This window comes from Myodes glareolus, chromosome 16, assembly GCF_982192425.1.
Source record: "Myodes glareolus chromosome 16, mMyoGla1.1, whole genome shotgun sequence".
In the NCBI taxonomy this organism is placed as follows: Eukaryota; Metazoa; Chordata; class Mammalia; order Rodentia; family Cricetidae; genus Myodes; species Myodes glareolus.
In genome coordinates this window covers 69,549,006-69,564,682 of record NC_142041.1, presented here as the reverse complement: position 1 = coordinate 69,564,682, position 15,677 = coordinate 69,549,006, and the positions used below count along the sequence as shown (strand labels likewise).

Genomic DNA, 15,677 nt, shown 5'->3' with positions numbered 1-15,677 from the left:
CGCAGCGCTGCCCGCCCCGAAGCCCCGCCCCACCGCCCCGCCCCCGGGTTCGGGAACGCAGCGCTGCCCCGCCCCTCCCGCGGGCCCCGCCCCAAAGCCCCGCCTTGCCTCCCGCCCCCTGGTCCTGCAGACCATGGGTTGGTAAACGCAGCGCTGCCCCGCCCCTCCCGTGGGCCCCGCCCCGTCCCCGGGTCCTGCACAGCCACGGGTTGGTGAACGCAGCGCTGCCCCGCCCTCTCCCCCTTTTCCCCGCCTTTGCGGCCGTGGAAAGATGGCGGAGTTGGACATCGGGCAGCACTGCCAGGTGCAGCACTGCCGGCAGCGAGGTGACGCTGGAAACCCCATCCCCGCCCGCGGGAGAGCGGGACCGGGTTCTGACGACCGGGGCGGTGGCGGCGGGTGAGGGAGGATGCGAGGCGCGAGCGGCCCTCCGGGGTGGTGGTGGTGCTTTGTTGCTGTCCCTCAGTTTAGGGGCGAAACGTGTGGCCCCTGGGTTTCCACCCAGATCCAAAAGCTGATCTTGCAGACTTCTCAGGGCTTCTAGGTCGCTTTGCCCGAAAAGCGCTGGGCTGCCACTGCGTGGATCAGGGCTCCAGTTCCCCTCGGTCCTTAGCACTACGACCTTGCCGCATCCACTCTCAGACTTTTTCTTCAGTAATGTTTTTTCCTCAGACGAATGAGTCAAACAAATCAGTTTTAAACTGTGTTCTTAGGTTTTTAAAAATCTCGGGGTTTCTGACCCCCCAGGAGGTCCTTAGGCGCTCTCCCATTCAACCATTGTTTAATATCACTGTTTGAACAAACAGAGCATTGATTTTGGTGCCAGATTCACTTAAGTTGTTAGTGGCAGATTAGTACGCTGCATTTTAGAAAAGTTTAATAAATAATATGGAGATGGTCTCTCCATTGAACAGAGACCCCCTAGTCATAAACATAAGACCCCTGGCGATCGGTGTTACAGTCCTGTGGCCAACAAGTTCTTCAAGCCTTAGACTCACAGACTGCGCAGCCTTTGCCTACTGAATTGCAGTCCAAATGTGTGTATATAGGGCTTCATCCTGCTGCAGCTTCAATTAGTAGCAAGTTCCTGAATGTTAGATTTGGCCTGGATCAGTGTCATACCTGTGGTAAGCAAAGACAAGAGTACTTCTAGCCATTGTTACTTATGGATGTGTTTACCATTGACTGCAGGTATGAACCGCTCAGCAGATCAAAACTTGTTTCCGTGTAGTCCTTTCCTATGGAAACCTAGTCTTTGGCTTTGACTGTTGTGTTCATTTGGTCAGGCTGACTTATGTCTAAAATGTCTATCATTTGTGATATAGCTCATCCTTCCCAGTTTCACATATCTTTAGTGTATATTAATTAAGATGAGATTTGACTCTTGAAATAACAGAAAAGGGTTAAAATTAAGTGTGGATGGTAGGAAGCTTTTTGATCATAACTTTTCCTCTTAGGCTTCCTTGAATGACATATAATATTTACTTGATCACTCTGTCTCAAATTAGCAAACATGCCCAGTTCTTCACACTGAAAAGTGACATAATGGGCTGGCAAGGTGGCTCCGTGAATAAAAGTCCCCTGAGAGACAGGAGCTTGGCGCTGGAACAGGAGGCTCATGTGCCAAGGGCACTGGCAGGAGTACAAGGGATCCTGCCTCAAAAACATGGTGGAATGCAGAGCTGGTTCCCAGGCCTCCACATGTGTGTCGAAGCACAAGAACACATACATGAAATAAATCCAAAGAAAAATACTGAAATTCTGCAGATTCTTCTGTTTCAGTTTCTCATATTGACACATGTATCTCTAACTTCTGGGTATGGACTTGAAGCTCAATGTATCATGCTTTGTTTAGTAACAATAGTCCTGACTGAGAACTCCCTCTGTAGACCAGGCTGGCCTCGAACTCATAGAGATTCGCCTGTCTCTGCCTTTTGAGTGCTGGGATTAAGGGCGTGTCCCACCACTGCCTGGCGGAAGAAGATTTTGTTATAGAATTGGCCAGTAAGATTCATTTTGCTTAAGAAAACTAAGTCAAAATCAGATACTCACCAATACCTACCCTATTTTCCTCCAATTTTAGATTTTCTTCCATTTGTATGTGATGGTTGTTCAGGAATATTTTGGTAAGTTAAGTTTTTATGTAGGATTTGAAATGAACTTTGGTGTTTGTCAATATGGGGTTAATTTCTGAGAATTAGAATGATTTGAAAATAGTTATAATGTTAGCCATGGACAGTTGATATTCAGAATTGTAATCACTTGTGGGAAAAGCAAACTGACTAGTCATAATTAGTCATAGTTCTAATTAGTTACCCATATATATATATATATCATTAATCTTTTAAGTTTCAAGAAATGCAGTCATAAATGTGGATTTGAAGATTGGGTATCATAATTTACAATGAGAAAATAATGTTCACATATAAAGAATGTAAGCTTTTAAAAATCCAGCCATGATTATTCTCTGCATTTTAGTCAATGGATGAAAAGAGCCCGACCTATAACAATCTTAAGATGGATAGTGATTGGCCACGTCACTTGCGATGTGCGCTGTGCACCACTCAAGGGTTTGAGATACGTGCCTTGACGTTGCAGTACTTTGTTCAGCTGATTGCTTTCAGCAGAGACAGAAGGTTGTGTGTACTTCAAAGCACTCGAAGTAAAGAGAACTCGATTGCAGGTGAACATTTCCGTTTGAGACTGTGGATACTCCTTCTGTCTGTGGATTTCAGGTTCTTACATTAAAGTCACTAGTGTAGTGACTTAGGGATCCTTAAGGATGTGAGATATTAGAATAGCCCAAATTATTTCAGCTATCATTAAGTGAATTAATTGATTGCACTTAAATAAACTTTTTTGAAATTATTTAAGCCTTGAACACAGAAGCAAGGATGCTCATGGTTGTCCTGAGGTATGTTTATTTTCTCTTCTCTGATACAATTTATATATCTGTACTTGTGTACTTTTAGAATTTGTTTAGATTTAAAGCTAGTCGGTACGCCAGACATATAAGTTAACATCCTAAATTAGTTATATAAAGAATCTTTGCTGCTTTTCTAATATTGTTCTCTCTTTGAAGAAAATTTACTCGTTTGGTATTTTCACATTTTTATCCTCATAATATTTGGAAGTCCACTCACAGTGTTGGGCTGTGTGTTTGTGATTCACGTTGACCTCAGTGCCCACGTCACACTGTCCTACCAGATCACTGTCCTTCACTGTAGTGTTCATTTTCACTATGTCTGCTGATAGGGTGCTGTGGTAGTCAAGTGTTTGGACCCAGTCAGCCTTAGACCACCAAGAGCAAACCCTTAGTCCAACAAAAGAAAATCCTTATCCAGATTCCAAACAGATGAATAGATTGAGAAGGGAAGCTGAAGATAGAAACCAGACTAACAGCCTTATCACTACTAATGAATGAAACTTAGTGTGGACTCAGGTGGGTCTCTTGAGACATCTGGAGCAGCTGTCCAAAGCCTGAAGCCCAGATACTACTTGGCATTGCTTCTCCCCAAGGCAGGCAGACAAGGAGTTAACTGAGAATTCCCCACATTAAATGGAAGCAGCAGCTTATATCTTGAGGTAACTTTCAGTTGGTTTATCCCTGCTACCATTCGCCAAGCCCTATTGGAGAATCTTCACTTCTGTTCTCTCAATTATAAAAAACTAAGGTTGCTTGGGTGTTAGTCCAAATCTGACCCTTTTGTTTGGTGTATTTGAGGAAAACAAAAATTACATTACTTGTTAATATTATATAAGACTGAATGGAAGGGATGTATTGTATTTAACATCATAGTAAAATTATATTTCTTATAAAACATAAGTCTGGCCCTCTACAATTTTTTTCTTATGCTATCATTTGATTTTTATGAATAGCTCTTAGATTTTCAGATACATATTCAAGTAAAAAATAATTCTACCTTTAGGTCATTGCAGCAAATTTGGAAGAAAATTTAGTTCTTTTTTAAATTATACTAGATGTTCCTACTGTTAATATAATGAATTGTCCTATGGTTACCAATTTCAAGTAATCCTTTTCTTAGATTTACTTAACTCCAGGAATGTAATTACTCTATGCTCAATAATGTGGCTAATTTGCTTCTTTTGTTTCCTTCCAAAAAAATGTGTTCTGATGTAATGTTTTCTGATAATAAAATCTTTTACATAGCATGGGAACTAGTTTATGATTTTGAGAATTGCCTCATGTCACGGGTGAATTTTTAAGGGTACTGTGTCCTGAATTGTTCAGTTTCTAAAACTGGCATAGGAAGTCGTTGTGACTCCCCATTTGAGGGTTGATGAGTTGGGCAGATTTTGATAGGGCATCTTTGTGTAGCAGTGTTACAACGCAGAGAGGAAGACTGTAGGCAGTGGACTAGGCACAGTGGTACCCCCTAGGATCCCAGCACTCAGGAGACCGAAATAGAAATACTGCAGACTCAGAGCCAGCTGGGCTATTGTATAGTAAGACCGAACCTCAATAAAAAGGTAGGGAAACTGAATAGTCATTTTAATTTAACTTTAAATATAATTACAACACATTAGAAAAAGTTATGCCAAAGTGGAATAAGCCTAGTATTCCTTTCTCATAATAACATATGAGAATATATAACAATCTAATAAATTTAAATAAGAATGATATGGATGATGTCCTCTAACACTGGCTCTTGTGTTGTCGCAAATGGGAACTATAGTGCCATTTCCCCCCCCTTATTGCTTTAGGTGAATATAATCAAGGAGAGACCAAAGGCAGATGAACACAAACCTTACCCATGCTCTTTCAAGGACTGTACTGAAGTAGAGCTCGTGGCAGTTGTGTGTCCCTACTGTGAGAAGAACTTCTGCCTAAGGTAATCACCTAAAGCCTTCAAGCTTTGTGTACCTGTTTAGCTGTACATGAGTGAGCGCCAATTCCTCTGTTTCTTGTAGACATCGTCATCAGTCCGACCATGGGTGTGAAAAACTGGAGGTCCCACAGCCTCGAATGACTGCCACACAGAAACTTGTCAAAGACATTATTGGTGAGTCCTAGCATCCTAGGAAGCGTGTGGCTGCTTGGCCTCCTGGTGTCCGTCCCATACTGCACTGCTCCTGCCTCTCGCTGCAGATCACCACTTATGGAGGCTTTGTTAGCAGCTGCAGTGTAGGACTTGCGTTCTTTTCTATGACTTTATTTATTTTTAAATTATTTCTATGGGTATTTTTGCCTCCTTGTATATATGTTTACTGCTTGCATGCCTGGTATCCTTAGAGATCACAGGGTATCAGATCCCCTGAAACTGGAGTTATATATAGCCTTGAGCCATGTGGGTTTTCTGAGGTAGAAATTGCTTAGATTGACCATTAGTCATGTAAATGTACTTAACAGAGCTGTCCTGTGCAGTTTATGTAGGCTGATGGCCAGAACGGAAAAGCTGGGCATGGCAGTGTACTTCTGTAATCCTATAAGAGCAGGGGGATCTCGGTGAGTTTCAAGCCAGCCAAGGTTACATAGGGAGGGCTTGTCTCAAAACAAGAGAAAAGAAAGAGAAGAAAAAAAAAAGAAAATCTGGAAATTGCAATAAGAAAGTACTTGCATGCTTTTACTTCTTCCTTAGACTCCAAGTCAGGAGGGGCAGTAAGTAAAGGCCGGAAAGGCGCGAAGACCAGCGGGACAGCTGCGAAGGTGGCCCTGATGAAGATGAAGATGCATGCTGACGGGGACAAGTCGCTGCCGCAGGTGAAACAAGCAAGCGTGTCACGTGTGCTGAGGTCTCCTCTCTCTTCCTCCCTCCTATCGAATACAAATGTAAACCTGACATGGGTCACTTCTGAAGACCACGAGCTGTAGACTCTGTGTAGATCTTCACACTGCTTCCTGTTTCCCCTGTAGGTGGCAGTGAACATGACCTTCTTTCCTGGCCCACTTTTCCTCCGTTTTTAGTAGTTCTCTGTCCCCCAGTTATGGTCTAGTTCATTCATTCTAGTAACTGCACTTTATTCTGTTGTATGCCTTTAATTGAGGATGGCAGGAATTGACCTGGTTTCCGTTGCTTATTTTAGAAGCCATTCTTTTAGCTTTTGTATTTCTTCTTGGATACACCTTGTTTTATTTCCAGTTGTTTTCATTTTATAACATGTTCCTTTTTATGGGAAATGTTATATAATGTCTCTCACTGCTTCCCAAATAACTTTCTTTAATGTTTTCTTAGATTTGTTAGGTTTATTACTTCGTTTTAAGATTAAGTTTATTGATTCCACAAGTCCATTTTGACTTTGACGGGCTTCTTGTATTTTTCTCTCTCCTTACTTCCCAGTCCCTCCCTGGTAGTTCTCTGCTTTTCCTCTAACCCACCCATCCAGAGCGTCAGCTTCAAGATCTCAGCTTCAGCCGGGTGATGCTTCTGCCCTAGAGAGAGTCTGGGGTTGTTGCAGTCGCAGCCCCTGAGCTGGGAGAGCTCAGCTGTGCTGCGAGGGAGGCTCAGCTGTGCTTTGTGCTGCCGTGTGGGCAGTCTCTAGGCCAGTGCTCGGCAGGCAGTCCCTTAGACTGCCCCTAAGAGCCATATTTGTATCTGTTATTTACTTCCCACTTAGCCACCCTTAAGCTCCGCACTACCTGTTCTGAAGCCCTGACAGCGCTGGTTTGCTTTTATAGTTTTCTTTCTTATGTGTTCTGTTGTTGTTACTTATTTAGACACTGGGTTTCCCAGACTGTTCTTAAATTCACAAACTCGCAAACCTCCTGCTTCAGCTTCCTGTTGGCTTGTTTTTGGTCCTCAGACATACTGTTAGAGGCTCTAAGTTTTCCTTTCCCCGTTTCCTATTTGCACTCTTGCTGCTTCCCTGTGGGAGCAGCGCAGTGGTGATGAAGTGGGCAGAACTGAGGCTTCCAGCAGATCTCTCTGAAGGTCTTCATCCATAATACACCCCGCTGACCTTCAGCACGGCTCAGTTCCTTTTCGCTGAGCTAGGCATTGCTCCCACTGGTAGTTCCTAACGTTGCTCCAGCTGTTCCCAACATTTCCCGTTAGGCACTCTTCCCTGAGAGTAGCACTGTTATTGTCCAGGAGGTGACCTGTGAAGACAATCTCCCTAAAGCAAATTTTAGCAATCAGGGAAGTCTATTCCCCCTATTATTATTTTTTTTTTAAAAAAAATAAAGTTATTTAAGTAACAAAATACAACCAAAGAACACGGTAAGGCACAGATTATATAGTAGAGATCCCATCTCTGAAACCCTGTTTTATTAATAAAGTATTTTTCTTTGTTCTCAAAAGTCTTGCTACATCCAATAAGTAGTAAAGTCATTCACATACAAACGGTGTTTTCTATCAGAAGCCTTGTTTCTCGGATGATAGGGACGGGGTTCCAGGGAATACGATAGAAACCAATTTGTTCCTGAACAGAACAGATCAGCGGGCCTATGTTTAGGGTTCTATGATCTTGAATGACCCATCAGCTTTCCCGATTTCTCTCTGTCTGTGTGGAACTCATTATTAACTCAGGAGTGGCTGGGGGCTCTGAGGGGAAGCCTCAGTCCAGGTCTCAACACAGAAAAGACAGAGCTCCTTTTGCCCCAGGCCCTGAACATAAGACCGGTCACACAGCTGTCATGACACAGGATCACCTAGCTAGAGTTTGGGTTGGGTCCTTGGGACATAGAGTTAGTTAGATGGGCTGCACCGTTGGTTTGCTCACTGAAACTTGTATTATGGCGTTTTCCTACTTTGACGAAAAGAAGAAAGGAAAGGGTACCACTAGCTGAAAGGAATGTCTTATTCCATGTGTCTAATCTATATGTTAACTTTTGCTTACACAGACAGAGAGAATTTACTTTCAGGTTTACTTACCAAAGGGGAGCAAAGAGAAGAGCAAAGCCATGTTCTTCTGCCTCCGGTGGAGCATTGGGAAGGTGGTGGACTCTGCAGCCTCTCTAGCCAGTCTTAGAAACGAGAACAACAAGCTGGTGGCAAAGGTAACGTGCAGCCCCCACCCTTCCTCCCGGCGCTGGCCACAAGTGCGTGCCCACCACTGTGTGGTTTGTTCCTCTCTCGGCAGAAGCTGCGGCTGTGTCACGTCCCTTCGGGAGAGGCCTTGCCCTTGGATCATACTTTGGAAACCTGGATCACTAAGGAGGATTGCCCTTTATATAATGGAGGAAATGTCATTTTGGAGTATCTTAACGATGAAGAGCAGTTTTTAAAAAATGTTGACTCTTACTTGGAATAGTCACTCAAGGATTAGACCAGAATTTCCAAGCAGAAATCATTCTTTACAGTCAGGTTCTCTTATGACAGATACTTAAAAAAAAAAAAAAAAAAAACTCTGAAAGTTGCTTTTTTATAATTTATTTCCATTATGTCATAATTTACATTAGTTGTTTTCTACTAAGTTCCAGGTTTGTGTTTTAAATTTAAACTATGTACTAGTAGTTATGGTGAAGTATTATTTTTGTAGCTGTTTTTCCATTCTTATGGCAGAGGAGGACGCAGGATTATTATGGCAGATTCTTCGGCACTCGTCGTCTTCCTTTTAAGGAAGCCCTGCGATTAAGCCTGTGACTAAGGGGCCAGGATACATAACCTTTTGTGTACGTAAATGATGATGTGTGGATTGGAATATGCACAGGAATTGTGGGATCTTAGCCTTTCTCTCACTCAGTCTTCCAAGGCTTTGGATAAGAAACCTCATATCTGAGAAGGGAAAGTTATTTTCTTGGTATCATGTAATTGCACTGAATATATTTCTGGTAATGAATTTTCTCCAATAGGATTCATGTTTTTGTTGGTATGATGTATGAGAATAGAGAAATGAGAAGAGCAATGAATAGACTGCTTTGTTACAATCTCTTTCATTGCACCAAAGCAAAATATACACCAGCAATTATTGCATTTTATCTATAAATTGAAATAAGTCCTTTTGGGGAAGGCTTTTTGTCTACACTTGAGAATGAATGTTTCTGTCTATAGTGTATGAAAGATTTCACTAAAGGAGGAAATAAAGTATTTTTAATTCCTCCCCTTCTGTGCCAGTTTTCATGACTTTAGGTTTAATTAAAAGGATAACCTCACATGCTCCTTTGGTATTCTTCAGGTCCATCTTTTTCATGTCCATGTGATAAAGTGTTAATTTCTGGCTTTTATCAGGTTCTGAATTCATTCCTTTACAGAGTTACTCGCATACCTACTTGATACATTAATACCTAATTGCCTTTTTAGGTACAGTGAAGATATGTAGACATACACTTAGAACTGTCACACAAAATTGTAAGGAAGTTGCAAATAAGTGCACAGACAGTATAGCCACGTCCCAAGAGCTGTTTAATGGGAAACTATCACACTGGTGATAGAAATAATGTTTAAAAATCCATATACCAAAAGTTGGTTTTGGTTCGTTTTGGTTTGGTTTGGTTTTTTGTTTGTTTGTTTGTTTTTGAGATCCCAAAAGGTTTTCCAACCAGTACTTATATTAATTGCAATTACTTGCACACAATAGGTGGTCAGCACATATAATTAAATGAAAACTAAATGCCAAAAAAAAAAAAATACCTTTTGAGACGAGGGCAAATGAGGGTGACAGGAATTGAAATCTAGGAAGGATGAAAAAAAAATGTCTTCTTTCCTTAATCAGACAAAAGGAACAAAGCTATCTATCCAGAGGGGCCGACAAAGTGGGTACAGTCTGTAAGCAAGGCCAGGTCCTAGGCGGTGGAGCCTGCAGCTCGGGAGGACGCCAGGGATAAACATCCTGGGTACTAAAAAGTGGCAGCTAAAGCACGCATAGTCTAGACAGGACAAGGTATGGATGAGAGTCCCAGTCCCCCTAACTCCCTGTGTCCAAATTACTCTGAAAGCAGAAAACCCAAGGCTGTGAGTAAGTTTGTCCCCATCCTCCCTGGTGTTTCCGTTGCTCACAGACAATTAAAATCGTCCTGGGAGATGCACAAAACATAGGAGAGGAGTACAGATGAACGGTTGAACTCAGTAGTCCCTGATAACAATGGGCATCAGCCTAAGGGACGGGGAATACATGAGAGAGCTGGGCAATAGGATTCTTCCGAGCTGCAGTGTTCAGGTGTTAGTCCCAAACTTTTCAGTATGTGGGTTCTGGGGTTCAAACTCAGGTGTTCACCCGGGCAGTAAGTGCTCTATTCACTGAACTGTCCCACTGGGCTCTTTACTCATTTTGACAAGTTTTTACTGTGTAGCCCAGCTGGCCTTAAGCTTGTGACTCCCTTGTTTCAGTCTTCTCAGTGGCAGGTGTTTCTGTCACTTTAAAGTTCCTTCAGAAACAGGTTGGCGGCTCATGCCTTAAATCCCAGCTCTCAGAAGGCAGAAGAAGATGGATCTGTGAGTTCAGGACCAGCCTGACCTACATAGTGAATTCCAGGACAGCCAGCGAGAGATTCATAGTGATACTCTATTTTTTTTAAAATATTTATTTATTTATTATGTATACAGTATTCTGTCTGTGTGTCTGCCTGCAGGCCAGAAGAGGGCACCAGACCTCATTACAGATGGTTGTGAGCCACCATGTGGTTGCTGGGAATTGAACTCAGGACCTTTGGAAGAGCAGGCAATGCTCTTAACCTCTGAGCCATCTCTCCAGCCCCGTGATACTCTATTCTTAAAAAAAAAAAAAAAAGTTTCCTTGGAAAATTACTACTGTCATTGAGCAGAGCTTAGTCCTAGTCCCTGTTCTTGCCACTGGTAAATATGTCTTTGGTTTTCTTAATGTCTTACATGGAGATAAATTAATGATGCTGAGCGACACCTGCATGCCTTTCTACAACACTCTGTCCAACGGAAAATGTCACGGTGACGCTCATTACTTTGTATTCTAACACAGAAGTAAAATATGCAATTGTAGTAGTGGGGAGTTTATTTGAATTTTTACTGCCTGGCATCCTCTCATTTGGGAAATGCACAGTAGAGTTTGTGGATTGCTTTTCCTTAGCCATAGAAGCAGAGGCGTGGCTTGGCTAGTTGATAGCTGCCATGGCCCTGCTGTGCATAGTAAGGCTAGAGCATTAGGATTGAGGTTGGTGCCTTTCCACTCTGTCCCAGTAACAACCGTTCCTTCGCCAGGCTGCCTTCTTATGTTCTCAAGTTCCTGGTGACCGTGGCAGACGTTTTCGAGCAACGGGTAGCAAGGGTCGTCTAAGGATTTGTTTTGCTGGATAGAATTGCTCTAGAACTGCAAAAAAACTATTAGCATCAAGGAAGTTCTCGAGGTTAACCCTTGCAGTCACTGATGGCAGCCACGTGACTGACGTCAAGAGAGCAAAGTTGTACTTTGGTCACTATGGCTTCAGTGTAGGGCCCCAGTGTAATTATAGGCATGAGTCAGGGTGCATAGTGCACCTGTTTCAACTTCCAGTTATTTGTGTCCCTGAACAAGGAATTGGACTAGGGATGGACACATGGAGGGTGGTCAGAAAAGAGACAGTTTATTTAAAAAGCATTTCCACAGGTGGAAGTGGGCCCGGGCTAGAGAAGGGCTAGGAGTTCAAGGACTCCTGTTCAGAGCAGACTGGCACATTTGTACCTCACGTGGTTTTCTTTTTGTGCAACTCTGTTGGAAGACAGCCTGGCAGGAAGGGACTTCTAGTCTTTCATAACTGGCTTCATATGTCAGTCTTCACTAATTCCCTCTTTGTCTACCCTTTGTCCCCTACAGCCTTCCGCCTTCCTCTCCCTCAACCCTGTCCGCTCCTTCTCTCTCCCCAATACTCTCTGGTCACACCAGCATGTAGGTAGATATGCGGTTTGCTTCTGACGGGATGGAATAGTGATAATGATCTCCAAGCACTGGTATACATTGTAGATACCTCCGCCCCCGGCTTCTTTTATTTCATTGTTTTCCTTAGGACAAAAGAAAATGAAAAAAAAAATGGTTCTAAGACTTTATCCTCAAGTAATAAGGAACTCAGGAAGAGAGATCCAGTGTGTGCTTGTGGTGGTGACACCTGTTAATGCAAGGGTTGGCTTCTCAGTTTCCTTAACCACAGAGAAACTGGCTGTGTCCCTCACTAGGTAGCTTTATATTCATTACAAGCACAACGGTCCCTCCTCCTGGACCTTGATCCACCAAACCACAGCTGTTACCTAACCCACATTTATGCTCTCTGCCACTGGGGACCTGCAAGAATGTCCTTCTATTTTTGAAAAAAAAGAAAAAAAAGAAAAAAACTTGAGTTGCCACGTGCGGTTTATCCAACTTTTCACAATGTTTGGAAAATCTTTTGTAATCCTACTTTTGTTGGTGACCTCAGGAGAAGCAAAGAAGTCATTTCTCAGTTTCCTGAATACACAAAATTCAGAAATACTGTCATTTGCAAAGACAAAGGAAACTGTCATCGTAAGGTCCAGTTACAAGGACAGACGGCCGAACTCCAGCTACCTTTCGGTGAAAGTAGAAGATGCAAAGGTGCTGCAGGTGGTGGACGTGACCAAGACCTCGCGGGACACCACAGACTTTACCATCAGCCTAATGGCTTTCCCAGGAGAGACGAACATGACCATTCAACTCTGGGATTCTGAAGGTAGGCACAAAAGACTCATTGAAGAGATAACAGATGTTAAAGTCAGAGTGCTCGGACAGACAGAAGACAGCCTCTTCCAGGCACCAGTGCATGTCAATCAATATATCTTGCTGCTTGTTTTATCGATGATCCTTTTAAATAAATGTGCCTTTGGCTGCAAGATTGAGTTCCAGGTACTTCAAACCGTATGGAAACGACCTCTGCCAATAGTTCTTGGGGCAGTGACACAGTTTTTTCTTATGCCATTCTGTGGCTTCCTTTTGTCTCAGATTTTGGGATTGCACGAAGCACAAGCTTTTGGATTTGTGATGACCTGCACATGCCCAGGAGGAGGTGGGGGCTATCTGTTTGCCCTCCTTCTGGAAGGAGATGTCACTTTGGCCATTTTGATGACTTGCACGTCGACATCCCTGGCCCTGATAATGATGCCTGTCAATTCTTACTTATATAGTAGGCTATTAGGGTTAGCAGGTATCTTTCATGTTCCTATTTTAAAGATTGTGTCTACACTCCTGTTCATTCTGACACCAGTATCAATTGGTGTGGTCATCAAGCACAGAACACCTGATAAAGCAGTCTGTTTAGAGAGAGTAGTTCAGCCTCTGAGTCTGACTTTGATGTTTGTAGGGATCTATTTGGCTTTCAGGATGGGACTGGTGTTTCTGAGAATGGCTACCGTAAACGTGCTTCTTTTGGGGCTTTTGGTTCCTGCACTGGGCTTTATGTTTGGCTATTTCTTTGCTAAAGTCTATATGCTGCCTCTTCCTGTTTGCAAAACGATTGCTATTGAAAGTGGGATGCTGAATAGTTTCTTAGCCCTGGCCATTATTCAGCTCTCCTTCCCGCAGCTCAAGGCACATGAAGCCTCTGTGGCTCCTTTTACAGTAGCCATGTGTTCTGGATGTGAAATGTTGCTGCTCTTTCTGATCTACAAGGCTAGGAAACTAGGAACCCTTAGCACAGAAGCTGAAAAAGCTCCCCTAGTCTAAAATTCGCAGCACTGCTAACCCTTGCCCTGGCCAAGAATCAAACTGTGCATAAATAATGCCTGCTCTAAAGTCGCCTTTCATCTGCTCAGAGGCTTGACGAGGAGGTGAGAGTATTTCCTCTAATACTTGTATGTTTTGTATATTTGTGTGTGTAATATGCTACACATGTATATGTATATAAATGTTATATATTGTATATGTTATATAGGATACACACACACACACACATGCTACCCATAATAAGCACCCAGTGACTGCTACAGTACATATTGAGAAGGGGGATTAAGATGCCCTTGCAGATTGTTAGTTTGGTAATGATTTTACAGTCTCTTAATGAGGAACAGCAATGGAAATAACCAGTGAATCTTGAATCTTGTGTATCCTAAGTTTTTAAGGAAAGACTGTCCTTACAATGGGTAGCAAATGCTTACCCAGGAAATGAACATGCAGATTTCTATCTGGCACTCCCCTGGCAGCCCCACTAGCTCATTTGGAAGCAGCCTGTCTTGAATAAACACAGCAAGGCTGTTTCCACAGCTGCATGTGTTTCTGACTTCTGTACTCCACCCCAAAGGCACGGGCACTTATCTGGAGAGCTTGTCTCCTCCTCATCCGTCTTTTTAAACAGTCAACCTCGCTACTGTGAAATGTTTCATTGATACCTGCAGCAGCCTCCTCCCATTCCCAGTGCTGCTTTCCAAACCTTCCAAATGAACTTTGACTTCTCACTGCTAACTCTAGTCAGCCATATTAATCTTAATGTTTAATTTGGATTACATAATTTCACTGCAAAGAAACCTGTTTGCTACATACATAAAGCCCCCTACTCCTGGGTTAGGCATTTATAACCCTCTGCTGTGAATTTAATACAGCGTTCTAGTTTGTTCGCTACAACTTCTTTACATAGAAGTCTTTGCCATTTTGTGGGTTTCTTTTGATTCAGATTGTGGCTCTGCCTAAGGCGCACACTTTTCTATTATACCGTTCTTTGCTTCTGTGCAAAGAAGAGGATGAGTGTCTCGCTGATACATTTTACGTAAGCCAGCCTGGCTGTTTTATAATAATTTCTGCTCTGCTTAATTTCCTTACTTAGATTTAAGCATGAGACATATTTTGATTTTTTTTCTCTCATACTGGTACAAGTTTTTAATATGCTTATTCAAACAAATTGTTAAAGCACAAGCTAGGACTCAAATGAAGACTATGCTTCAAAAAAATAATCAATTGATCTTTGGTCAGGGGTTTGCAGTTTGGTAAGAGTGCTTATCTGGCATATTTGAGGCTCTGGATTATAATTTATAACACTGCAAACACACACCTCTATATAAACTTCATGGGACAGATTTTTGCGTCATAAAAAATTTATGACTGCCCCGCTTTGCAGACGCCGCTGTCCCTTTTCACCGCTTGCTGCAGCCATGGTCAACCCCACCGTGTTCTTCGACATCGCGGCCGATGGCGAGCCCTTGGGCCGCGTCTCCTTCGAGCTATTTGCAGACAAAGTTCCAAAGACAGCAGAAAACTTTCGTGCTCTGAGCACTGGAGAGAAAGGATTTGGATATAAGGGTTCTTCCTTTCACAGGATTATTCCAGGATTCATGTGCCAGGGTGGTGACTTCACACGCCATAATGGCACTGGCGGCAGATCCATCTACGGAGAAAAATTTGAGGATGAGAACTTCATCCTGAAGCATACAGGTCCTGGCATCTTGTCCATGGCAAATGCTGGACCAAACACAAACGGTTCTCAGTTTTTTTATCTGCACCACCAAGACTGAGTGGCTGGATGGCAAACACGTGGTCTTTGGAAAGGTGAAAGAAGGCATGAACATTGTGGAAGCCATGGAGCGTTTTGGGTCCAGGAATGGCAAGACCAGCAAGAAGATCACCATTTCCAACTGTGGACAATTCTAATTCTTTTGACTTCTTACCCATCAGACCATTCCTTCTGTAGCTCAGGAGAGCACCCCAGCCCCATCTGCTCGCAGTACCCTATAATCTCTGCTCTCACTGAAGTTCTTTGGGTTCCATATTTTCCTCATTCCCCTTCAAGTCTAGCTGGATTGCAGAGTTAAGTTTATGATTATGAATAAAAACTAAGTAAGAAAAAAAAATTATGACTGAAATTTTTGATGCATTTTTTAGTACTTATGACCAGTCTG

The 15,677-nt window shown here is 42.8% G+C and overlaps 2 protein-coding genes and 1 pseudogene across 4 annotated transcripts; all 3 read left to right on the top strand.

Annotated features, from left to right (window-relative positions):
* Window positions 1–210: 210 nt before the first annotated feature.
* Zfand1 (zinc finger AN1-type containing 1) lies at window positions 211–9,002 on the top strand. Of its 3 annotated transcripts, none has more exons than XM_048420252.3 (8): window positions 211–326; window positions 2,084–2,126; window positions 2,875–2,914; window positions 4,726–4,853; window positions 4,933–5,024; window positions 5,601–5,722; window positions 7,823–7,957; window positions 8,041–9,002. In XM_048420252.3, exons 1-8 carry the CDS (start codon window positions 272–274, stop codon window positions 8,209–8,211), a joined length of 786 nt encoding a protein of 261 aa, XP_048276209.3. In that variant the 5' UTR covers window positions 211–271; the 3' UTR covers window positions 8,212–9,002. The 3 variants fall into 3 exon arrangements, with proteins under 3 accessions (XP_048276209.3, XP_048276208.3, XP_048276212.3); XM_048420251.3 differs by having other exon boundaries at window positions 7,802–7,957; XM_048420255.3 differs by lacking the exons at window positions 211–326; window positions 2,084–2,126; window positions 2,875–2,914 and adding an exon at window positions 3,449–3,585 and having other exon boundaries at window positions 7,802–7,957.
* Window positions 9,003–10,528: 1,526 nt separating this feature from the next.
* Slc10a5 (solute carrier family 10 member 5) lies at window positions 10,529–14,836 on the top strand. The gene has a single exon (XM_048420727.3). It carries the CDS (start codon window positions 12,103–12,105, stop codon window positions 13,513–13,515), a length of 1,413 nt encoding a protein of 470 aa, XP_048276684.3. The 5' UTR covers window positions 10,529–12,102; the 3' UTR covers window positions 13,516–14,836.
* Window positions 14,837–14,898: 62 nt separating this feature from the next.
* LOC148119611 (peptidyl-prolyl cis-trans isomerase A pseudogene) lies at window positions 14,899–15,629 on the top strand (annotated as a pseudogene).
* The last annotated feature ends 48 nt before the right edge of the window (window positions 15,630–15,677 follow it).

What these genes read in the sequence shown, in the direction of transcription:
- Slc10a5 (XM_048420727.3), top strand. Translation starts at nt 12,103, where the DNA reads ATGCTCTCTGCCACTGGGGACCTGCAAGAATGTCCTTCTATTTTTGAA.
- Zfand1 (XM_048420251.3), top strand. Translation starts at nt 272, where the DNA reads ATGGCGGAGTTGGACATCGGGCAGCACTGCCAGGTGCAGCACTGCCGG. An exon ending in ACTTGTCAAAGACATTATTG is followed by an intron (nt 5,025 to 5,600) that starts GTGAGTCCTAGC and finishes CTTCTTCCTTAG; the next exon opens with ACTCCAAGTCAGGAGGGGCA. An exon ending in GGGACAAGTCGCTGCCGCAG is followed by an intron (nt 5,723 to 7,801) that starts GTGAAACAAGCA and finishes TTGCTTACACAG; the next exon opens with ACAGAGAGAATTTACTTTCA.